This window comes from Melozone crissalis, unplaced genomic scaffold, assembly GCF_028551555.1.
Source record: "Melozone crissalis strain CALT ecotype California unplaced genomic scaffold, PUWL_Pcris_2 ptg000042l_1, whole genome shotgun sequence".
In the NCBI taxonomy this organism is placed as follows: domain Eukaryota; kingdom Metazoa; phylum Chordata; class Aves; order Passeriformes; family Passerellidae; genus Melozone; species Melozone crissalis.
This window is the reverse complement of record NW_026535820.1, coordinates 6,351,287-6,376,470: the sequence shown is the minus strand read 5'-3', so window position 1 is coordinate 6,376,470 and position 25,184 is coordinate 6,351,287. Positions and strand designations below refer to the sequence as shown.

The following is a 25,184-nucleotide window of genomic DNA, read 5'->3' as shown; positions in this document are numbered from 1 at the left end:
GATTTATGGTTTCGACCAAAGGGAAGCTGGACATCACTGTTATGAGATTTATAGTCTCTGCAATTAAAAGGTGGACACACATCTAGGGAGCTGGACCCCACCAGATGGGATTGGTCTTTCTTCTTTCGGAAACTGGACCATCACCATCTGGGGATACTCCTTTGAGATACATCCTGAGAAATTAAAATCACAATAGTGTATAGAATTGTGATGTAATAATCTGGAATAAAAATTGCTGAGGAGTAAAAAATTGGAAATAGAAACTGTTGAAAAAAACTGATGAGTACCCCTATAAATACCTGTAACCATCAATTATCGGTGTGCAGTTGGAGGGAAAACTTCCCCCACTGTACCCAGCGCTCTATTACTAATACTTTACCATATTAAATAGTAAATTGATTGCTGCTTGAATATTGGCCTAGTCAAGCTTCTTATTCATAACAATGTGTATCTCAAAGGAGGGTGCCAACAAGACGGATCCAGGCTCTTCCTGGCAATGCCAAGCAACAGGACAAGAGGCAAGAGAAACGGATACACCGGAATTCCACTTAAATATGAGGAAGAATTTCTTTATTGTGTGAGTGATCATGCCTTGGGACAGACTGCCCCACCTGAAGACATTCCAAAACTGTCTGGATAGAATCCTATGCCATGTGCTCTGGGATGACCCTGTTTGAGCAGGGAGGTTGCACCAGATGCGCCACTGGGGTCCCTTCCAACCTGACCCAGGACAAGACGGGACACAGCAGCGGCCACGGGAAGGCAGCCCGAGCCCTCCTCAGGCAGCAACCGCAGCTCTGGGCAGCCAGGCTGGGTCGCCTCATGGCCGGATGCCCGCCGCCCTCGGCACGCCGCCGTGCCCCAGCAGGCCCGCGGTGGAGCGGAGAGACTCCTCCACATCGGAGAGAACCCTCCACATCGGAGAGAACCTTCCCCATTTCCCACCGCCGCCTCCCCAGGCATTCGGGACCGCACACGCGCTCCCGGGCCGGCGGGGGCGGGAACGGCCCCGGCTCCTTCCGCCCGCCTCGCGCATGCGCACCGGCGCCCCTGCAGCAAGCCCCGCCCTCCCGCGCCGCTGGAGCCGCTGGGCGGCGGGAGAGCGCGCGCGCGCGGCGCGGCTCGGAGCGGCACGTGACATGGAGGAGGCGGGGACGGGAAGGGAAAGGTCAGCGGCGACGCCGGCGGCGGGGGGAGCGGAAGGTCAGGGCGGCGCGGAGCGGAAGTGGGAGCCGGAGCCTCGTCCGCCATTGTGGGGAAGCGGAGCCCAGAGCAAGGGGGGGGAAGCGGCGCTGCGTCCGGCCGGCCGGCTCCTTCCAGCGGGAACCCGATCGGCGGCGGCGGCGGCAGCAGCGAACCCAGGCGGCGGCGGCGACAATCAGGCGGCGGCGGCGGGGAGGAGGCGGCGGAGGCGAGCGAGCGGCCCCGGCGTGCGGAATCACTCGAGGCCCAGGCGGAGCGGAGCGAGGGGATCGCGGCTCCCCGTGAAGAATGTCAGCCACCAGCGTCGACCAGGTACCGCCCGCGGGGCGGGGGGGGCGGCCGCCCTCTCTCTCCTCTTCCCGGCCCCGTCGTTACCCGCGGCGGGGGAGGGCGGCGGCAGGGCGGCCACCTGCACCTTCCCTGGCCGCCGAGGCGGCGCGGTTCGCGGCCTCCTCCTTCCCTCCTTCCTTCCTTCCCTCCCTGCTTCCCTCCCCGCCGCCATGGGGAGCGGCTGTCCGTCGCCGCCGGGATGGCGGGCCTCTCTCCCGGCCGGCCGCCCCTATTTATAACCGCTGAGCCGCGCCGGGGCCGCTCCGCCTCCCCGCGCTCCCGCCCGCAGCGCCCGCCGCTGCCACCCGGCCCCCGCCCGCGGCCCCCTTTGTGTGTGCCCTGCTCGGGAGCCGGCCCTTCCCGGCCAGGCCCCCGGCCCCCGGCTCTTCGCCCCGGGAGCGCCCTAGGGCCCGGCTCCGCGCGGCGCCCAGCGCCCGCTCCTCTCCTTGCGCGCCTCAAACTCCGCCAGGCTCCCGTTACCGCATCCTTCCTCGCCCTGCCTTGCGCTCTCCTCGCCCACCTTTCTCCCTTCGCGCCTCTGACTTCTTCTTTTCCCTCGGCCTTCGCTTCTTCCACTCGTTCTCAGTTTTTCTCTTTGCGCTGTGCAACACTTTTTTAAACTTGGTCCTTCACGGAGCTTAGAATTTGTTATTTTTTTAACCTTTGCTAGGCCTCTGCTGGTGTTTCTTTCTGGCTGGAAGCTGTTCCGTCTTGATCTCTGCTTCGTCCGTGGGTTTCTGCCACTCCCCAAAAGTTTTAGCCCTGCAGTCCCTTGCCTCCTTTTATTTTCTCTCTGTGCCTTTAGTGTTCTGTTTCTTTTGTCTCTGTGCATGCTCTCCAGTTTCCTTTAAGCATTTATTTCTAGCTCAGTGATCTCTTAGCTTTTCATTGTTCTGTCTTTCATGAAGGCTGCTTCTTCACAACTTTGTCTAGTTCTGTCTCTTGTTGGCCTTTGCATGCCTTTGTGTCTGGATTAGATTCATCCCAAAAGATGAGGTGGTTGGGGTTTTTCAGGTTACAAGAGATTTTTCCCGTTTTGGGAGAAGACAGTGTCTAACCAGTGCACCTCTAACAGTTTTATGGTAACTCTTGAGACAAATGCACATGAAAGTGACTTGGAGGTGGTTACCTCCTAAAGTTTCAAACCTCTGGATACTGAGTTCTTCAGGACTAAAAATTGTTAAGAGACTGATGGAGCCTGGAGAACCACTCCTGCTTAGTTGAAAGTAATATGAGAAGGTGAATTAGATTTTCATGGACTAGCATTTGTTTTTTGAAGTTAGTTTATCTTGCTGTAGTGGCATTAAGGATACTGTAACTTGTAATGTTACATTGATTCTTAGTGCATGACAGATTAACAGTGTTTTGTAATGACTAATCCCAAAAAAAAAATGCTCCTTAAGGAATTATTTCCTTGGGTGAAAGCTTTGTACAGACTGTATAATTTTCTCAGTATAATTGCCTAGGTGAGGAATGCACAACTTGAAGTTCAGCATATGAGACAACTCTGTATTCCTTTGTATAGCTAAAAAGCAAGGCATTGTATGTTATTCTCTGATAAGTACCTGTCAGTCAATTTAAAAGATGACATATCATAATGAAATTTGGGTATTGGTAGTAATCTTAAGGTTCTAACCTTTTTTGTTAACTCTGTTATTTTTGTTTATTGCAAATGCTTTTTCAGGCCCTGGGGCAATTAAAATTCACTTGTTCAGCTTTTCTGCACCATTTAATCTTCATATGCTGATAAATCCTTGATGATTTCAATAATTTCAGTAAAATTCTATCAGGTTTTGGTTTTGTAGTATTTTATAATGTTATTTTAAGTAATGTCACAACATTTTTATAATAGCATGGTTTGGTAATATTTTCAAGTGATATTTTAGTTGGAAAGGGCAGAATTGGCAAATAAATAGAATTACAGTCAAGTTTATATTAGAGGATTCTAACTGAACTTGTTTTGCTTCCCCCCCTCCCCCCCACTTTTCTATATACAGAGACCTAAAGGACAGGGAAATAAAGGTAAGTTAACCTTGTATTTCTGTATAAATCTGTAATATTGCTTTTATGGAGGATAATGTCTGACAGTCATAGCAAGAGGTTGTAGCTATAGGATGTCTTTTATTTCAGAGCAGGATGACAGTAAATTGTGTGCCAAAATGTTACTTCCCAGCACTTTTACTGTGGCACAGCAGTACGTCAGTTTACAGTGTGTTATTTTGCAAAAGATTAATGTCAGAAGTCAGACAGTTAAATAGTCATTTCCTTTTAGCTGCCTTTGTGATATGCTTCTATAATCTCTTCTTAACAGTACACCTTGGACCTTTCTGTGTAGTGAGTAGAATCATCAGGAAGAATCTCCTGAACAGCTTCCTTAGTTTGCTAGACAGCAACCATGTGACTAGTTACTCATATCTATGAGCAGAAAACATCACCTTCCTTATTCTCTGAATTTTTGTAGTCTTGCTTCATTTTAGCACCAGTAACTGATTTTTTGTCTGTGTTTGTAACAGGCCTTCTGCTTTTCTGCTTTTTCATGTTTCTGTCGAAGTCTTAGTTTTTAAATACCATACTCAGTGTTTTTCTTTCCCACAGAAGGAAAAAACTACTAACTACTTAATATTCTTCTCTCTGAAATTCTTGGCAAGTCAGTTGTAAACAGCATTTCAGATTATATCTTGCAGTATTTTGTCTGGAATTTATTTTCTCACTAATATTCTTTTTGGAATTTCTTACTGCCTAAACAGTCCAATTTGTACCTATTTAATTCTTAGTTGCTCAGCAAACTGAGCTATAGAGTAGCATGCACACAGCTGCCTCTGTGTGTTAATATGCTTGTTATACTTAGGCAGATAAGAAACTTTTTTTTGGGCTTTTTTTTCTTTGCCCCTCTTAGTTCATTATCTGAACTAATTTAATTGGTCTCTGTGAGCTGTCATTTAATGTTATCCACAGCATACTTATTCTATTATTCTGTCTACGTGCAGATTATCTGCTTCTTGTTACATGTATTGCTTGTGAGGTGGCACGTGGTTCCCAGATCTCATTGAGTTTGGCTGTTCTTTTTAATTTCTCTGCATTCAGAGAAAAAGGAACACGTTTATCTCCTCCTTGGTTTGGTCATTCTTGAATACTTGTTCTCTCATATTCTTTTTTTTTTTTTGTCCAAAGTGCACTAATTAACTACTTCATGTTTTTGAAATAGTTTGTGGTTATAACCTTCCATGTTGCCCTTAAATGTGAAGAAAAGTCAGACTCGTTGTAGCAAATAGTTTGTGGCTTCACAATCTTTGAATTATCACTTCTCAGAGAGGTTAATTAGATGCATCTGTTAGAGAATCACACAGGTAGTTTTTGAACTGTACTCTATATATGTGACTTGGACTGGAAGTATTAAGCATTTCTATTTGGGTGCTGTGTTACAGTGTGTGAAAATGCACTAGTCAGCTTTACTTTGGCTTATTTATGTTAGCATATTTTTGTGTTCTGTAATTTGTCACTGCTGTGGAATGTTTGAATCAAAACACATCTCTGCTTGCTATGTAAGGAAGAGATTTTTGCATTTCTGAACTTGGATTTTTTTATGGACTGCATCCTTTTAAATAATGAATACTTATTATATATTCTCTTGATGAGAGTATGACCTGAGTGAAAACTATAGTGAAACAGAACAATTAATCTCTGTTCTGTTAAATTATTCGGTGTAATGTCTGCTTAGTGAAACTAAGTTATGACTTAGCATTAGATTAAAGGCCTAGGAGATCTTCACTGTAGCACAAATTGTTGGCTTTGAGCTAGAGGCTTTTTCAAGTGGTTGAATTTAGTCAGTGTCAGCAGTCCTTACTGACCACATTTTAGCAGCCAGTAGTCTTTCAGTTGTTGTGATAGGTTTCAGCTTAGAGGAGCTCTGAGGGAAGATGTGATACTGAGTTAACAGACCAGTCTGAAGGTGGTTCTGTGCATAGGAGAAGAGTAGTAATGTTAGGAAGGATGGCAGAAGCTGTCCACGTCTGGTAGAGCATATGAGAGAATGATAAAAGGGGTGTATACATATTTCATATTAAAATGAAAAATATTAGACCTGAAAATTATATTGGTAGGTAGCTGATTTTTTTTTTTTTTTTGTCTAGTAAAGTGCCTTGGATGCTTTGTTCTAATTGCTCATAAATTGGTGTGCTGTGCTGTTTCCTTCAACCACAATTTGTGGGACTGAAGTTCCAGTATGTAGAGCAGTACTATCTATCTGTTGTGTCAGATATTTGTGTTGGTATTTCAGAGGCTTGAATGATTATATCTTCCTGTCATGAAACTTTACTTATTCTAGTTGTCAACTACTGTACAGTTCACGTAAAATTTCAGAACTGACATCCATCAAATTATGACTTAAAGGGGTGTGAAGAAAAAAGGCACTCCTGGGACTCCTTTTTCCCCCCTTTTGTTTATTATGCCAGTGTATCACATCTGTCATAGGAAGGTGCTGACTTATTTTTACACTTGTGTGTGTAACAATTTTTTGTTTCGTAGGAGGCTTAAATGTAATTATTAGGCTTAAAACAAGAATGAAATATTTCATGTTTCTTTCAGTGTTTATGCTTCATGTTAAGGTGTGATGGCTTCTAATGAAAAAGTTATTGTACCTTTGGGTATAATTTTTTGTGTGTGGCTATTCCAAGGATAGTAGCAGTTAAAAGAATATCAGCTTTAAATTCCTCTATTTGATGAGTTGCTTCTTCCCAATATCTAATTACACTGTATGTTTTCACAGTGTTTGCAGAAACATACAGTATTTTTAGCATCATATTGATAGAGATATTTTTAGTATCTGTAGATTAGTTTCAATTAGTATTCTTCATCACTGCCCTGTTCAGTTGGAACACTTAACATGAGATTTTGGGAATGAGGCATTCATTTGCTCTTGTTAAATGTCTGTGTGGGCTACATTCTTCACTATTAACACATTATGTGAAGTTAGAATGAAAAGCTAAAGAAACATGCTCCCAGTGATGCTATTTCACTAGGAAATGTATATATTTCACCAGAAGAAGTGTCTCTGTAGAAATATTGTGTCACTGACTTAATATCTCAGTACAGAATGAATAAGAAAGAAAATACATTGACAGGAATATTTTATGTTAGTTGTAATGTCAGCCCAAAAAGAATTCTGTCTTCAGTGACCTTTAGATACCTGTGGAGCAATAAACACAGCAGATGCACGTTTTATGAAGATTAGCTGTCAGTATGAGGAGATTAATTTTGATGGGATACTAGTCTTGATATACATCTGCTTATTCCTTTACTTGTGGTTGCATGCTTTTAAGAAACTTGTATGCTGCTGCCCATGTTTTTCATTATGATAAAATTGTGTTTGAGAGTTGTGCTGTCTGTTCTATTTGGTTAAGTCTAAGCAGTGAACATGACATAGACAAAATGTTTTGAGGCTTCATCCTGTGTGTAACTGGGCCAAATATAAAGAGGAATTCCAATATAAAGAGCTTATTATTATGTTACCATTGTGTGTAAAATCAGGATGATATATGACCTGAGCTAAAACTCTATTTATGGGGTAAAAGAACCCCAGCACCTAATATTTAATTTAAATGTGATGTTTAATTAGGAATATTGTTCTATCCAGTTGTAAACTGCATTGTGCTCAGCATTGCTGCTCATATTTGACTGTTGCTAGCATAGAAATGCAATGTACCAGTTTGTAATAACTGAAGTGTCTGGTGTTCCTTTAAAACTTCAAGAAGGTATTCAAGACACAGGTTGCTTTCTTCCCAGATAATTGCTTTGAAGAAGCCTTCTGTGTTAAATTATGAATTTTTACCTTTTTTTTACTGCTCTCTGAAGTTAATAAAATTTTCCAGGATTTTGATTATTCCTTGTGATTATATCTATTACTTTGTCATTTCTTTCAGCTAGTTTCATTCATTGAAGGCAGTTTTGTTTTAGAGATGTTGAAGTCAATGTGAAAAAAAATTCAAGCACCACTTGGCTTACAATGTGAATTTTGGGTGGCAATGCCCTTACCCCCAATGAAGCAAGAAAAAACCCCTGACTCTTACACACTAATTTCAGCAAAGTTGAACATTTAATTACATGGCTGTATATGCTTTTCAGAAGCTTTTGCTAAAAGAGGGAAGCCATAAAATTGGCTCCTAACTCAGTTTAAGTTTCAGAAAATTGCTGTTTTCTTGTAACTTCTGCAGTCATGGTTTTTCAGTGCACCTTACTGATCATCCTGAGACTTTCTTTTTTGTCCCACTGAACATATTTGACAAAAAAAACAAAGTTGCATTTGGATAACCAGTAAATTTATTTTTAAGAACAGATCTTCATCTTCAGGTTGTGTAATTAAAAGTGCTGGTTTAAGTCCCTGTTCTGCTTTGCACCCTGGGAAACAGTGGAACTTAGCAGAAGTTTGTGCAGTGTGGCTTTGTTTCAATAGTAGCCTGGGGGATGGTAGAGAGACACTTCAAGTAATTTGGGCAGCTGGAGAATCCCAGGTAGGTGTAATGCCTTAGATGAAATGAAAGGTAATAGGAGACCAAGAAGAGCAGGTAGGAAGAGATTCCAGCATATAGTGCCATATGTGTTGGGAAAGGCTTGTAATCACCCTTTGGGACTTAAGCTTTTATTTCTGTCCTGCTTTGTCACCTCAGAGCTTCAGAGATGTCACTAGTGCAGTACAGTTATGTAGGAAATACAGGGTTGAATAGCTGAATAGTGGTGTCCTTCATGGTTGTCTTGGTGGGTAACTGCCTTTCCTCCTGACAGGAGAAAGCTGTATGTTGCAACTTTCCCTGAACCTATTGAATATGTCTATAGATGGGGTTGGTCTGCACATTTGCACTTGGTCTGGTACTTCCAGAAATGCTGGATTTACTGCCTGTGCAAATAAGGTGTGCCTGCAGTTCTTCATCCACATGCCTGTGATCCCAGGAAAGAGTAGTCAGGAGTAGACTGTTCTAGCTGCCATCTTTGCAGACCTCTCCTGAGATCTGATCCTCATGATCAGTAGAATGAGCTATTTTGTTTAAATTGGAATGGTGCTTAACAATAATATGTATTTCAATGTACAGATGATTAAGAAATGTTACCTAGATTGAAAGTGCAGCATAGGTTTTCCAGAGACTATTCTAATACAGATTTATTTTTAGTTTCAGTACAAAACGGTTCGATTCATCAAAAGGATGCAGTAAATGATGATGATTTTGAGCCATATCTAAGTAGTCAGACAAATCAGGTAAGTGAACATTGGTTAGTACCTTGAAGTAAACTTTGACATTCAGCTGACTTCCCGACTTAATTTTTGGATATTTCTTACCATTACTGACTTGCTGACTATGAATATACACAGAGATATAATTTTATGTCATACTTTGTCTCATCATATGATATCTTAAGCAGATGAAGTGTTCTTAAGAATTCTGGAAAAGCTTCAGTTAAAAAGCATGCTTTCATGTCCCTGTCTCTTGTGCTTCTGCTTTAGCTTCTCAAAGATGGAGTTACAAGAAACTTGAGCTAAAAACCAAACCCTTACATTTAAAACAAAATCATCATTTTGCATGCAGTCCAAAACAACAGTTTTATTGGCTCTGAGAATATATTAACTGCTTGGACATGGTTTCCTTTATAAGTGGTAGAAGTAGCTCACAGCTGATGCCATAATAGATGGAAGCTTAGTATCACTACAGCTTGGTACAGCTCTTTTGCCAAGACACTAATGGCTTGACTTCCAGAGCTGTGAATTGCCTCTGTAGTTGAAAGTTGATATGAGTTATGTTAAGTTTGTAAACTGGAGTGATCTTGAGAGAGAGAGTGCAAATTATTAAAAGACTAAGAATTTTTGCTTGCCTTCTCTTTATTTTTCCAATAATACAGCATTAAGGAAGCATCACCTAGATGATCATATGTCGAATTTTTTCTAGAAAAAAACAGCAGAAATCATGTGGGGGTAGTCCTTCAAATGTCTCAAGAGATAAATTGTGTGATTTCCCAGGAGTCTGTCTGGAGTAGTACTGATTTAATGCCCGTTCTCCATAGCATGGATGTGTTACCTCTTTTTTGTTGCTACTCCTGAAACAAACAGGCATCCTTGCATCCATTTCACTCTACTAGTCTGTTGGAGTCTCCAATTAGAAGTGAGAAATATGACAAAATCTAAGAATACAACAACTTTAAATCATAGTTGCTGCTATTTTTCTTTAGTTATAAAGATACAGTTATGTACCTTTATAACTAAAGAAGAAACTACTTGTTTTAGAGTAGCTTGTTATTTTCTTGATGCTGTTGGCATGGAGGCATTTTAAACCTAGCTTCAGTGCTAAACATGAGGATAATGTTCTAGAGCAAAAGGGGGCCCTTTAATGCTTTGAAAAGGTCTCATGAAGAAATGGCCATATCTGACAGATACCTCATTTATCTTTTATGTTGTGAGGAATGGCGAAAGTTACAAATACATTCATATAACCCTTAAAAATGTTTTGGATTGTATTACAGGTTTTTTTCCCCTGAGCATAATTGTCACTATTACTGATCTTTTAAAAATTTATTTTCTTGCAGAGTAACAGCTATCCACCAATGTCAGACCCATACATGCCTAGCTATTATGCTCCATCCATTGGATTTCCATACTCCTTAGGTGAAGCAGCATGGTCAACTGCAGGTGACCCTCCAATGCCATATTTGACAACTTATGGACAGATGAGCAATGGTGAACACCATTACATACCTGATGGTGTATTTAGTCAACCTGGGGCATTAGGAAATACCCCTCCATTTCTTGGGCAGCATGGATTTAATTTTTTTCCTGGGAATGCAGACTTCTCTACATGGGGGACAAGTGGATCTCAGGGACAATCAACGCAAAGCTCTGCTTACAGCAGCAGCTATGGCTATCCACCTAGTTCTCTTGGGAGAGCCATAGCAGATGGACAGGCTGGATTTGGCAGTGATACTCTGAGCAAGGTGCCTGGGATTAGCAGCATTGAGCAAGGCATGACTGGACTGAAAATTGGTGGAGATATGACGGCTGCTGTAACAAAAACCGTAGGTTCAGCTCTGAGCAGTACAGGTATGACAAGCATTGCAGCTAACAGCGTGCCCCCAGTTAGCAGTTCAGCGCCTAAACCAACCTCATGGGCTGCAATTGCAAGGAAACCTGCTAAACCTCAGCCGAAACTCAAGCCTAAAGGTAACGTGGGCATTGGGGGCCCTGCTGTACCGCCGCCACCTATAAAACACAACATGAATATTGGAACTTGGGATGACAAAGGGTCAGTGGTAAAAGCTCCCCCAGCTCAACCAGTACTGCCTCCTCAGACTATAATCCAGCAGCCTCAGCCATTAATTCAACCACCACCACTGGTGCAAAGCCAACTGCCTCAACAGCAGCCTCAGCCACAGCAACCACAACAGCAACAAGGACCTCAGCAGCAGGCTCAGCCTCACCAGTTGCAGCAGCAGCAGCTGCAAAACCGCTGGGTAGCTCCTCGTAATAGGGGTGTGGGCTTCAGCCAGAACAATGGAGCTGGTAGTGAGAACTTTGGTTTAGGTGTTGTGTCCGTCAGCTCCTCACCTTCTGGTGTGGAAGTGCACCCAGTGCTGGAGAAACTAAAGGCCATAAACAACTACAATCCCAAAGACTTCGATTGGAATCTGAAGAACGGACGTGTGTTTATAATAAAAAGTTATTCCGAGGACGATATTCATCGCTCCATTAAGTACTCTATCTGGTGCAGTACTGAGCATGGGAATAAGCGCTTGGATGCTGCTTACCGGTCCCTGAATGGCAAAGGCCCGCTCTATTTACTCTTCAGTGTGAATGGCAGTGGACACTTCTGCGGAGTGGCTGAGATGAAGTCTGTTGTGGACTACAATGCATATGCTGGTGTCTGGTCTCAGGATAAGTGGAAGGGGAAGTTTGATGTCAAATGGATCTTTGTCAAAGACGTTCCCAATAACCAACTGCGACATATTCGCTTGGAAAACAATGACAACAAACCAGTTACCAATTCGAGGGACACTCAAGAGGTACCCCTAGAAAAAGCCAAGCAAGTGCTTAAAATAATTGCTACTTTCAAGCATACCACCTCAATCTTTGATGACTTTGCACATTACGAGAAGCGTCAAGAGGAGGAGGAAGCCATGCGTAGGGTAAGAAATCAGTGTCATTACAGTAGCTCTTTTTTTTCTGTTTTCAGAAACCTTGTTTTTCATTCATCTGGAATTTCTGTCTGCAAGTGTTAAATCAGAAAGTGGTACTTCTTGCTCAAAGTCTCTACTTGATATAACTGGCTCTTAATGAAAAAATTGAAGTTCCTGTTACTTGTTTATTAGTTCAGTCATCTGTTTAATCACAAGATGAAGGTAGGCCTGAATAAGCAGACATCTGACAGGTTCTACTTCTTCAATGCAAATGAGAACTGAATTGAGTCCATTTTCCATAACTGAAGTCTTCTTGCTTAGATTTTTACAGTTTCTGGATGTCACAAAAAGGAACAGAAATTAGAGAAGCGTACTTTATTTCACATAACGTTTCAATTCAAATTCTGCTTTAATGAAATGTTAACAGCATGGTTAGTGTGAAGAGCAGGTTTTCTCCTTGATTCAATTTATCTTTTGTGGAACTGTGAAAAACAGAAGTGATACGGTGATGAAATAATTTTTTGACCTTTCTGATAGTGCATTTCCTTAAAAAATGTTAATTTCTGCAAGGAAGAGTAAATGTGATAACCCTGTAGAGAAACTTTTAGTTTTGGAGACATTTCCTGAAATGCTCATCAGACAAGGGAAAAGCTTTTAATTCAAGCAGTTTTGTAGTACTTGGGTACTTTGTCTTGTGTACCCTCCCTAATCATAACACTTGTGCTCACCCTTGGCCACAATATTTACGTTTCCTATATTTACTTGCTTTCCAGACTTGCCAGTAACTGTAAATACATGATTTGTCTCATGGTTAGAAACATTTCAGGATCTTTTTTTACCAGTCAGATGATATGCAAGTATTCAAAAATGAGAGTTGCCATCAGTATGGTTTTTTGCTAATGTTCTCTGTTCATCATGTCATACCACTCGCTGGAATAAAAGCCCCCAAAAGTTTAGGGTTTATGCTAATTAAGGGCCTTGAGAATTTGTTCACTTGAAGCTGACACCTAAAGAAGCTGTGAAGCAGGTGAAATATTTACTCCTCTTAGGTTTCTGGTACTGTGGTGGTTTCACCCCTGTTGTACATTCCTAATCCTTCAAGGTGTGTGTTGCATCTCCTGTAGAACTGTGTCAGGCATACTCCAAACCAATTTTGTACTTCTATTGCATGACTCTGCAGTAAATTGTTATGTTGAAAGTTTTCTGTTGTTAGGAGGCTAGATGAGTATCCCAGTTGGGTATGTGATGCCTTTTGGATTTTTTTTTCCTAAAAAGAAAATGGATTATGCCCCAAATGAGTATCATTAACTTTCATGGTGTCTCAGTGATGGAGTGATGGACTACTTTTTTAACTAAAATTCAATGTGAGGGAAGACTTTGACTTTTTCAGGCTTTGGTACGACTTCATCAAGTGCAGAACCACCAGCCAGTTGAGGGAGGCGATTGTCCCACTCTACCCTGTGCTAGTGAAGCTTCACCTCGAGTCCTGTGTGCAGTTTTCAGTGCCACAATATAAGATGTAAAGCTATTAGAGAGCATCCAGAAGGGCCGCAAAGATAGTGAGGAGTCTGGTCTTCTCCATGTGGGAAGAACTTGTGGACACTTGGTTTGTTCAGCCTGGAGGAGACTGAGGGGGAGACCTTATTGTGGTCTCATGAGGGGAAGTGGAGAGGCAGGCGCTGATTTCTTCACTCTTGTGACCAGTGACAGGTTTTGAGGGAATGGCCTGAAGCTGTATCAGGGAAGATGTAGATCAGATAGAGGAAAGGAGGGTGGTTGGGCACTGGAACAGGGTGCCCAGGGAAGTGGTCACAGCTCAGGGCTGACAGAGTTCAAGAAGTGTTTGGTCAATACTCTCAGGTAGAAGGTGCAACTCTTGGACACAGAACCAGGAGTTGGACTTTGGTGATCCTCATGGGCCCTTTCCAGATGTTCTGATTCTGTGATTTGTTGTAATTTTGTAATGTTTCAGGAGGACTGAGATTATAATGTATAATGGATCTCTGTAGCCTTCACACTTCAGTATTTTCCAAATTTTCAGAATTTTGGGATATTTCATAAATAACTGGTTTGCGTCAAAAATCTCCTTTGTTGAACAAAAAGCTTCACAAACAAGTCATAATTCAGGCATGCCCTAGCAACTCAGGAAAATTGTTTTATTTTTGTGGATTTGTTCCCTCAGTAGTAGGTAAAAGCCACAAAATGTAATGAAGAGGAGGAATGTAGATTAGTGGAAATGTTTCTATGTGTGCCAAACTTAAAATTCAAAGTACTGAGTTCAGAATTTAGTAGGCCTTGAACTACATAATTGTGATGATGGATATTTGACTAATAAATTAACGTTGCTATTTGAATAATATCTTCAGAGAAACATACAGTATCTGTATGGCTCAAATATTGCCCTCTTTGTTTTTTTGTAAATAGTTAACTTTCCCAACACTGTTTGGAGAAAACATGCTTGCCAAGATACTTGCAGTAGTGGCCATTGGCTCTTTTAAGGCATTGTACAAATTTGTTTTATAACTAATTATCAAAAATTGCTTTGGAACTATGTAGGTTAGTCATGAGGTTTTCTCTTTGTAGATGGATTTGAGGTGTGCTTTCAGCAAATTAATATAGACTTAAAATACAGGAAGTTCAAATTAAACTAATGACATCTACTGAGAGTTTAACTTTAGCATTCTCTTGTGATTGAATGTTGATTTTAAATCTGTGGTTTTTCTTTTATCACACAGTGTACAAGTAATCTGTCTTTAAGTTGTAAACATGCAATTGTTAACTCTTATGATTTAAGTCTGTAAATACACCAATTAGTATTGTAAGCTCTGGTTTGTGGTTAATTGAATAGCTCTTTATTACCTAGTGCCAGCTAAGCTTTCATGGAGCTGTATTTAAAAATGTGCACTTTCTACTGCCTGTAGAACTGTGTAAATTAAGTTCCTGTTCATTTTCTTTGGGAGCTGTGGCAATCACTTTGTTTCCAGTGTTTTGGTCATGAAAAATATGCTTATAGCTGTTAATAAAATATTAAATGCATCAGGCTGCAGTAGCCCCCTCCATGTTCCTTGAAATTCAGTTAATATTTTGTTGTTGCATAGGTGGTTACAAACTTTCATACAGCCAGCAATCTAAATATTGCAAACAGCAAATAATTTAGGGATTTAATTTGCGTTATAACTGTTCCATCATTACAACTAATTTATCTTAAAATAATTGGTTGTAAAAGTTTAATCTTAACATCTCAGGGGGATCAATAATTCATTTCCAATATGGCCTGGCAGTATGTTTTATTAAAATATGGCAGTATACTTCTGAAAGTTCAATGAATAGCCTCTGATAAACATGAAACATAGCAACTTTGCCATTTGATAAAGATAACTTGAAAATGACAAAGAATAGTCTCTTTAAGCATAAATACTAGAGCTTTAGTGTTTGATGTAACCCTGGTGTGGGTGAGGCATCTACAGCAGGGCTTGTGCAGTAATCATTCTCTTTCTCTTCCAGCTCAGGCTCCAGACTCTTGTTTTAAACATACAAGTGCTGTGATCTTTACCAAAGGATCAGAGAAATGAGTGATGCTTTTCATGAGTTCTGTCAGACATACACTGAAATGATCTGGAATTCCATTTGTCCTTAGTTAACTGCTGCTTTGTGGTGTAAATGTGCAACTTGCATTGCATATTATTTAAAAAGATGTTTGATTGTCTTTCAACAGAAAACTATAATATCTAAATGAATGAAACAGAAATCTGAAAATATGCCTTTTAAGATGACATAATTACATTTTAGAAAATCAAAGGTATTGAAAATAAAGAAAAACATCTGTAGTAGTAGCTTTGCATTTGATCTTCACTAAGTATATGGGTGAAAATAAAATGTGGCTCTGATTAAAAATGCAGTTGTTGGCAGATTATGACTTCCTTGCCCACAGATGGTGGTTTATTACCTGTTGTCCTAGGACTTCTTTTGGTGCTTTTTGATGGAGAATTTTACTTTTGTAGCGTACAGTGGGAAAAAAAGGTCATGGTTTCATGTAATTGTAGAGTGTTTTAGGTGGTTTTCTTAGTGTGATAGTCCACAAAGGTAATTGATTTTTATACATGAGGTAAGATGGAAGTACTTAGTATATATTTGTGTTTATCTAATTTGCATTTGGATTTTTTTTTACTTTTCAGGAAGCCTTTAAATGGCAAATAAATAAGCATTTAAAATTTTAGCTTTCTTCTGTTGTATTACTTATCTTGTAATGGGAATGCTGACATTGTTAGAACTTCCTGACTCTCAAAATGAGTGATTTTTTTTTTTTTCCCCCTTCATTCTGATATCAATGTAACTTCTGTTTCTCTGGTAATTATGTCATTAGCAGGTTGCAGTGTTAAGCAGTGTAACTCCTTTCCTTTCTGGGACATTGCTGACATTGTGATTGATTTGATATTTCTTAAAAATATCTTGAAGGGAGAAATCATCCATTAAGAGTGAACTGTAGCTGCTTCTTCCTCCTCTTAACTCCCAGACATCAATTACTATAATATAATGTCAAAAACAGATATAGATTCATTGACAGATTTTCAGTTAAGGAAAACAGGTGATTGACAAAAATTTTTAATGCAGTCAAAAAATATTTGTACTAAACAACTTCTGAAAGTTTGTGTATTTATATTTAGAAGAGATTTATGTAATAAACATGAAACTATCTAAAACAGGATTATGTAATTAATATCTTCTGAGAAACTTGTGCATTTCCTGTATGCTTTTGATGAAGTTTCAGGGGACATCATTTTTCAATTTCCTTGAACTTCATATTAATCAAGAGTGCCATCTTCATAAGTGGAAGTGAGAGTAGAAACAGGAAACACTTTTTTTCCCTTCCCTTGCTAGCTGTGAGATGAATATGTACCCCTGGTCATGGGAGAAGATTATTTGGAGCTAGAATAATTTTGAGCATACTGCTCCAGAATTTCCTTTCCATTATGGTGTACTTATTTGCAGTGTCTTTATTTGCTTTTGCATCTTTAGTCTTTTGGAAAAACTTAAAAATTACCCTTACGTTTTTTGTTACAGTCACAGGGATTTCCAGTGTGCCTGTTTTCTGTGCATTTGGTAGGGTCAATTGTTTCTGTTCCAAGGGATAGTTTAGAATTCTTTAGAGTATGGGGATAGATGTTTATGGTCTCTTACAGAGTGACCATGTAAGAGTTTGAGCAGTGACGTTGCCTGTGTTTCTCTAGTGATGATGCAAGAGGGAAAGTGCAATATTGGACTGTTGAATAAAAGAGATGGAAGGTAATTAAACTCACAGGCACAGTCTTAGTTCATAGCAACACTTGTACAGATCTTGTCCTGTGTTTGTTTGTTTGAAATCCCTACCTGGAAATCAAGCCTACAAAGTCCTTTTTACAGAGTTCAACTTCTCCTGCTCCGGGAGTGGAAAGGCCAATTTCTCCTGTAAAATAGGGACCCCTATTGGAAAAGCTAGGAATGTCAACCAAATGGTTTACTTCAAAGCCTAGGAGAGCAGTCACTTTTTGGAATCTAATACTCCATCTGCTTAAATATCAAGGCAGCTAGCTAAGACAAGACTTCAAACTTGAATTGAACTGGATCTGTGACAGTTGTGCCTATTCTTTTAAGTTGTGATTTTTAAAGCAAGGGAGAAATTCTAAATCTCTTGTTCCAGAGCAGAAGCAGAACTTTAAGTATACACAGAGCTGTAAAAATTCATGAGGCAGCCTTCTGCTTCCTGCTACATCTCCTCAGATTTCAGTGCTCTATTAACAACAAATAGTCTAGAACAGTGATGCTTTTCCTGCAGTTTGCCTGAGTATTGCAAGAAAGTCCCAACCCTTGCTTCATTGATTCATACTGCAGATGGGGTAGCTAGCAGTAACTCAGTGGAGATTCCTGGAAGTGGTTTGCTGGAAAAAACAGGACTTTAAAACATACAGATCTTGCATGTCCATTGAAGCTGTTCCTGTAGATTCAGTTGAATTAGGATTATTTGTTTTATATCAGAACCAATTTGCTTAAAACTTCATATTCATCTACCTGAAATGAGGCATTACAAAACTTAGTAGATAATAGGTTTCTCAAGCCTGGTTCTTTGTGAGTTTTTCAGAGGTTTGGCAGTGTAGTTAATATTTATGAGTAATTATTGTTTTGTTCTGTACCACACAGATTATAGTCAGTTGTAAAAAGTAAATGTAAACTTCCATGTTCACTGCATTTTCATATAAATAGGAAACCAAGATAAAGAAAGTTCATTTATCCTCATGGTAGGTTGGAGTTTGAGTTACACCTGTTCAAAGAGTATGAGTGGTGAGGCTTAAAGAAAAACTGCCTGTGAAATTCTTCCTCAGTGTATTTTGTAAGCCCTGCAGTGAATGTTATTTCCCTTCCAAGGCTACCATAAATTCCTTAGCAGAGCAATTAAGTAATGTGTTCTTGTTGCCCTTGGGCACCTGAGAACAACTAACCCAGGTGTCAGTCATCCTTCTGCTTCTTTTGCTGGGACAGAGGTCATCACTAAATGCAATTTCTATAGATTTGCTAAGAAGCTATCTCTTGTCTTTAAAAGCCAATGTTATACTCTGAGCATTGTTGACAAATAATAGTGAGGATCTGGAGGCTTATTTTTTTTTTTAAATCATCTTGCTGAAATGGCTGTCTTGTAGATAATTAAAGTCTGATATTTCAGTATGTAATGATGTACAGCGCTGAAGCAAAGCACCTGCTGCTTGTAGTTAGAATTAGCTGATCTGTCACTGAAAGAATCTGCCTGGGAAGACAAGACTGGAAGGGCTTTTCTAGCTCATGGAGTTCAAGCTTGGTTTCTGCAGAGCCTTTCATTGTTGTGTGTTATCATACAGTGTCTTTAAGTAGTTGGGTTTCTTTCTCCACCTCTGACTTTTGTACTGTGTGGAATTTCAGATGGGGATTAACTTCTTACTGCCTTTATCATTTTCATAATAAAATCATATGGTCTGTTCATGTTCTACTAACAGTGTGTGAGTTTGATCAAATTTAGATTTATTTATATTTTTACAGTACTTTTTCACGTTTTTTTCCTATAATAGGAAAATATGCTTACAAGTATGTTTCAGTGACTAAGTAAAATGCCATCAAAACTAGTAGGAAGAATAAATAAATTAGAAGTCTAGGTCTTCTGTCTTTTGCAGAGTTTCTTAATATTTATGTACTTGAGAACCTTTATATACTATCTATAGTTCAACTGATCTGCGGCAACAGGGTCTCAGATGAGTATTAATTTCCAAAGTATACTGGGAAAAGAAGCTACTCTGAAGTTGTAAAAGCTTATTTGCCTTTGTATGTTAACTTTGATTTTTAATTTGTGCCTTGTGGTTTTCATGTTGGGTCAAGGAATAGAAGAAAATTAGTGTTTAGGGAGGGAATGGCATCTGCACAAGAAAAATTTCTAGGATCATTTAAGATTTCTAGAGACCCTTCTCATCTATTCCTTCCCTCCCTTCTTCCCAGAAGTGCTTCTCAGAAATTAATTTAAATATATTTAACTGTTCTGAGGTTGTTTCTGTGTTGAGGAGATGTGCCCTCTCAGTTGGGAGTTCAAGAGTGAAAAGTTAAAAATGACCAGTATTTTACACAACTTTAAAGTTTCAGTAATCTAGTTTATATTAACAGCCAGTGATATAAGCAGAGTAAACAATTTCTGGAATTTTTCTCTTTTCCAGTAATCGGTTTTTCATTGTGGTTCTCAAGCTTTAAGGTGAATGCTTATGTTGTCCTAGCTTTAATGGTACACTGGAGGGAAATAAATTTCAGATTATGGCTGCTGCCATTAGTAAATGAGATTTCATGAGCTTTGCTGTGGCTTCTTTTCACCACCTCTCCAGCTGCCTGCTCTGCCTCTGCCAGGTGTTTGTGCCCACGCAGCACAGTTGGCAGAGCAGATGAGTTCCTGTGCCTCACTTCACAGAATGCAGTCTGACATGTTAGCTTACATTGCAGATGAGCAGGGCTTCTAAGTTGAAGATTAAATCACAGTTTGCAGTAAAGCAGCTTCTGAAGCTGTTGTTAGAATGCTCCCTCATGGGAGAGGGGCAGAGTAGACAGCTCCAGGCATGAACGCTTTCAACATTGCAGTAAGAGGCAGAGGTTTGGCAAAATTCTAGTTTGTTTGGAGGTGTTTTTTTTTTTCTTTTTGTTTGTTTGGTTGTTTTTTTTACAATTATAGCTGATAGTGCTGGAGGGTGTGTGGGAGCTCTGCAATTGGCCTGTGTAAATATGCAACCCTGGATAGCTTCCAAATGGACACCTTGAAATGCTTGCACTTGCAACTACTACAAAAATCAGCCAAAGTCATTCTTTCAGATCTGCCTTTTCTGACCTTGAGCTTCAGTTTGTGAGACCTTGGGAAAAAAATACAGCCAAAGACTGTATTAGCTTCTTTTTCATGTTAGGCTACATTTGCATTTACATGTAGACTACTTAAAATGAGGCTTTTTCATTTACCTTCTTTGTAGCAAAGAAATCCCAAAGTCAGGGTTGTGTGCATCTCAGTAGCTTCTTTCAAATCAGATCAGGAAATGTTTTTGTTGCTTTGAATTTTGAAATTTTGTTAGCACAGAGATTTCATTATATCTGAGGATAAATTACATTGCAGCTACTTCTCAGCATGGGATCATTCAATTAATGCTCTGAATTCGGACAACTAAAATTTGGAAGTAAGTCAGCTTAGCAGCTCAGACCAGGCTAATTTCATAGCTTTGTTTATACTAGATTGATGCACATTTCTAAGGCTGGAGGAGTTTTCAGATTCACCTTTACTTGGCTTGTACAGAAAGTTATTTGCATCTGTGAAATGTGCTGGCCATATGGTCTGCAGCTGAAAGTACCTTTAACCAGCCAATATGTTCCCATATCATCCTGATTTGAATGGCACTTAATTTCCATGTCCTGTTCACAAACTCCCCCTGCAGCTGGGTAGTCTGACTATGGTGAGTTGACCTTTGGCAGGGAACTTAAATATACAGGAGAAAGTTTTCATCCAAGAGCATTGCAAGAGATGTGATAAAAGTTTTGCTTATCTGAATATAAGAAATGAAATTAATTGGGCAAAAGAGAAGTGGTTATGCTGGAAATTTCTACTCTGGTACTGGAAGCCTTCAGGAGGTAAATTCTTCTGTTAGTTTGTCTATAACCACAAAAAAAGCCCCAAAAAACCAACAAACTCAAAAACCAAAATGCCCAAAACCCCCAGGAAAAGTACTTTTTGAGATAGGAAAAGACAGTGGTCCAGGAGTGTGGTATGTTGTAGTTGGGGAGGGGTTTGGTTTTAAGTGGAATAGCACTGCCTGTGATTTGAGTAAATCAGGTCTTCTTTCTCTCTGTTTTGCAGTACAGAGTGCCAAATGGCAGCAATACCAGTATTTGAAGAATGTGCTATGCACTTGCATTGATAAATCATGCTTGTATGTCTGCTTGAAGTATTTAAATATAGATGTAGTAATATGTAATTTTGAGACTACAGGAAAGATGTGCTGATGTTTTGAAGCCTTTTTTTCCTCTCTAGAATTCAAAGCAGATGTAAAATTTGCAACACTTCCTTTATTTCATCAAGTGGAAGAGGGTATTCAGGGTATCATTCCTTTTCTACTTTGAATTTTTATGAACTTAAATGTGTTTTGAGTTGAGAGCTTCACAAAGCATAGTGTTGGTCAGTTTATAGTACAGCAGTTTGAAATGCAGAGAGTCTTTCTAGACAGCCTGAGTCAGTGCTTGTGTGTGTAATACTTGCAAATGAACAGGAACTGATGGATGATTTTAGTTGTATACAGGCTGTGTTTAAAATTGGTGTATATTTTAACATTGCAGTTTCATAGGCTCCTACAAGAGTGTTTTTCAACACTTTGTGTAGTTGTTGCAGTTGAAGTCTGCTAATATTAGAGGAATAATCTGAGATGTGCCTGAGCAGGCTATTTTTGCATGCCTTACATGCATAGTGAGGCATGAGGCCAGTCATCATCTGTTTTCAGCCAAGAGTGCATTGTTAAGATATCAGATTGTATTAATGACTGATACTATCAACCTTAAAAAGCAGTATCTCACTATGAAAATATTAGTTACGTATTTTTGAACTAGCAAAAATAGTTTTCTAGCAGAGTAGTGTAAGTATTGCTTTCACTTTAAATATACTGAAATTCTACTCTGGCTAATGTCTAGTCTTAGACACACAGCTGCTGGGACCATGAGCTGCTCATTGTGACCAATACTGGGCTTTATTGTTTTGGTTTCACCTTGAAGCAACTTGGAGATCTGTCTTGGAAAGGACTAGATCACCAGTAATAACCAGTATAAATGTTATGTTACATACCTCCTTCTTTCAGTAGACTGCCTTTTGGAAGAATCTATGTGGGGTCATATGCTCATTTTCAATTTTCTTAAATAGTTTCTAGCATAATAAAATTTCAATGTGGTTTTGAAATAGATGTTCAAATGCCTTCTGGGTTATTTTGTTTCCCTGCTGTTATTGTTCCATTTATAGTATGCAATAATAACAAAAATATGGAGAGGTACTTTATACTTTTTATTATCTTTTAATGGGGATGGGAACCTACCTCTCTTCCATGCAGGTATTTGTATATTTCTTTAATGTGTTTAGTTGTACATATAAAAAAAGTTATTAAGGAAAATGCTATTGAAAGACAAGGTTGTAGTTTTTTACACTGACCAGTGTCTTTTTGCAGGCTAGAAGATGTATTATGCAGGCAACAATATATCATTTGTTGATCAGTTTTTTTTTTCCTGGAGGTGGCCATAATCCCAAAGAATATGTTTATCTTGACCTAAGTAGAGAAAATGGAGAATGATGATAAAGCACAGTGGCATTTATTCTGTTAAACCTGTACTACAGAATGTGGATTTGGTAGTCCCTGATAGTTACAGTGCCATTACTATTTTAGCCCTAAATGCCAAATGTGGCATCTCATAGTGCCACATTGGATGAGGTGTTGGGCCAACTAGTTACTTTACCTTTTGATCTTAAGCATTTTTTATTATATGGGGCTTTGATGGAGATACCTGGGAATATCATGTTTTTCAGGGATATAATGGATAGAGAGTAGAGCATTTTTTGACAAGCTAAGCAGAAGATTTGGGGTACATCTTGCTTTGTGTGTAGGTCCCTTGGTCTCCTTGCTCAGTTCACTTTGTGCAATATATTTCACTGTAAGTGAATTAAAACTGACATAAGTTCTTTCTTGATAGCAGTTTTTTGGAACGTTTGCCTTTTAGTTTGGTGTATACGTCTGTGTTTCTCTTTAAGAAGTTGACTTGAATGGTATAATTTAATATTCCTGGAAATAATTGAAGCATTTTCCTTGAAAGTATGTTGCCTGATTTAGCTAAATTGCAAGCAATGAAAATGCTGTAATGAAAGAAAAGCAGATAATGTTGATCTGTGTGTATTAACATGATTGTCCTTTTTTGTTTTTGTTTTTTTTCAGGAGAGAAATAGAAACAAACAATAACTATATGGAGATGTCCTGCTAGAATACAACACTAATGATGTAGACTCTGGAAATGCCTAATATGTCTAAGAAGACGTTATTAAAGCTTTTTTCTGCTTAAGGTGACATCTTTGAACACTTTAACACGAAATTGACTCTTCTTGTAATGGTTCTCATCAGTGCATCTGCCCTTATACTCTCTCACCAAACACACTTGAGAACTGTACCTTCGTCAAGCACTTTCTGTCCTGAAGCTTTTACCAGTATCTGCTGTCTTTTGTATTTATGCATCCTAGCTAAGGCACAGGAGACCGAACGAATGCAAGGATTCATTAACTCTTTGAATTTGTTAAATACTAACATTTAACCATTAGAAGTGGTTCAATGATGTGAGATTCACATTGCTTCAACTTAATTTTTTCTTTGTTGTAGTTTTTTTAATTGTCAGTTTTTAGCTATTCAACAGATTAAAAGCAAATCATGCCATATTTAGTCCTGGAGTAAAACTCAAGTCTAAATGTTCATGTGAAAATTATTGTAGTAATCTTTTAATATGGCAAAGCAACTTTAAGCTGCAATTTAGCCAAATGAATCGTAACATGAAATTATAATAGAATGACATTTCCCTTGTTTCAAACTGTTTGGTGTAAGAGAATATTAATATGCAGCTTGGTGGACACCACCAGTTAATGCACATTTCTTTATTTTTTTTCTGTAACATGTATACTGAAAAAAGTGCATTTGTCTGAGGAACTGTTTGTTTGCTACCACTCAATGAATCTCAGTTTTGAGTAAATGTACCTCAGTCTAAATCAGACTTTTTATGACCTTTATAACTACATTTAAAATAATCTTTAATTCCTATTTCTGGGTGTTTGCAAGCCTGACAGATTGCTATCATGAAAGTGAAAATTTACTCCTCTAGGTGATTCACTAGCTAAATAAACATAATTCTTGTTTAGCAAGCATATACTGTTTCTCAAATTTTTTTGTAGCAACACGTTCTGTCTGCTGGAAGAGAATATTGAAAAACTGTTAAGAGGGTGTATTGACTGTACAAATTACTGAACAACCTGTACCAAACTCCAGGGATAGCTTTCCCTTTTTAGAGCAGCAATGTTGAAGTCAGATATCTTATAGCTTAAAATAGCAGTAGCACATATTATTTGAACATGCTTCATGTCTTACTGTCCAACACAGATGTTTATATTGTGTTTCAAGTCCTTCATTTACAGATTTTGGCAGTCAAAGTTCTGGAGCTTAAATAGCAAAGGTTTGTCTTTAATACAGATGATTTTGCTGACTTTTGCTTTCTCTCTTCTTAAGCCCTTTGCACTCATACAATTATGCAAATGCAAGAAGTTCAGTGCACACTTCTTGCTCGTTATTTTAAATGTTGTTAGAGACTGCAGGGTAGCAGATACAAATCTTAATTCTTACTGCCAGTTATCTGGAAGCTCAAAAGGGAGGCCACTCCTGTATTTTGGAGTAAAGAAGCAATGTCACTTAAATGATAGATGAGTCATAAATAGCAAGTGGGATAAGGGAGGGATAAGCAAAGTGCATATTGTAAGAGGAGACTAGGAGACAAAGGTTTCAAGCCCAATCCCTATGAAATTTGGCTTCAGCCCAAAAATTACTGCTTCCATGTGTATTTGTTCCTTGCTAACAGGTTTTATAGCTATTTGTTTCCCTCTGTGGACTGATTTATTCCAGCTGTCATTGATCAGCCGAAGTGGCAAAGGTCAATGTAGTGAGTCCAAAGGATGTAGTTCGTCTGTGATCCCCCAAGGTGTCAGCATGTTTCTGGTGCTTTGTTACAAAACTACCTTATGAAAATTCCCAGAAGTTCCCAGTTACCAGAAAGCTAATGTTGGAGTCAAGCATTCAGGAACTGATTGCATGTGCAACCCTAGTTTGCTTTCACTGCAATATTCATATTTTTGCAGGCTTTGTTAATATTTTCTGCCTTACCCCATGCCTTTTTTATTCTAATAGCATGAGCGCTGCTCTTATATT

General features: G+C 39.2%; 1 protein-coding gene across 1 annotated transcript; it reads left to right on the top strand.

The window, feature by feature from the left end:
• Nucleotides 1-1,221: 1,221 nt before the first annotated feature.
• Nucleotides 1,222-24,133, top strand: YTHDF3 (YTH N6-methyladenosine RNA binding protein F3). Its single transcript, XM_054284655.1, has 5 exons — nt 1,222-1,515; nt 3,531-3,555; nt 8,694-8,779; nt 10,099-11,691; nt 23,163-24,133. The coding sequence occupies exons 1-5, from the start codon at nt 1,492-1,494 to the stop codon at nt 23,184-23,186; spliced, it is 1,752 nt and encodes a 583-aa protein (XP_054140630.1). The 5' UTR covers nt 1,222-1,491; the 3' UTR covers nt 23,187-24,133.
• Nucleotides 24,134-25,184: the final 1,051 nt, after the last annotated feature.

What these genes read in the sequence shown, in the direction of transcription:
- YTHDF3 (XM_054284655.1), top strand. Translation starts at nt 1,492, where the DNA reads ATGTCAGCCACCAGCGTCGACCAG. An exon ending in TAAAGGACAGGGAAATAAAG is followed by an intron (nt 3,556 to 8,693) that starts GTAAGTTAACCT and finishes ATTTATTTTTAG; the next exon opens with TTTCAGTACAAAACGGTTCG. An exon ending in TAAGTAGTCAGACAAATCAG is followed by an intron (nt 8,780 to 10,098) that starts GTAAGTGAACAT and finishes ATTTTCTTGCAG; the next exon opens with AGTAACAGCTATCCACCAAT.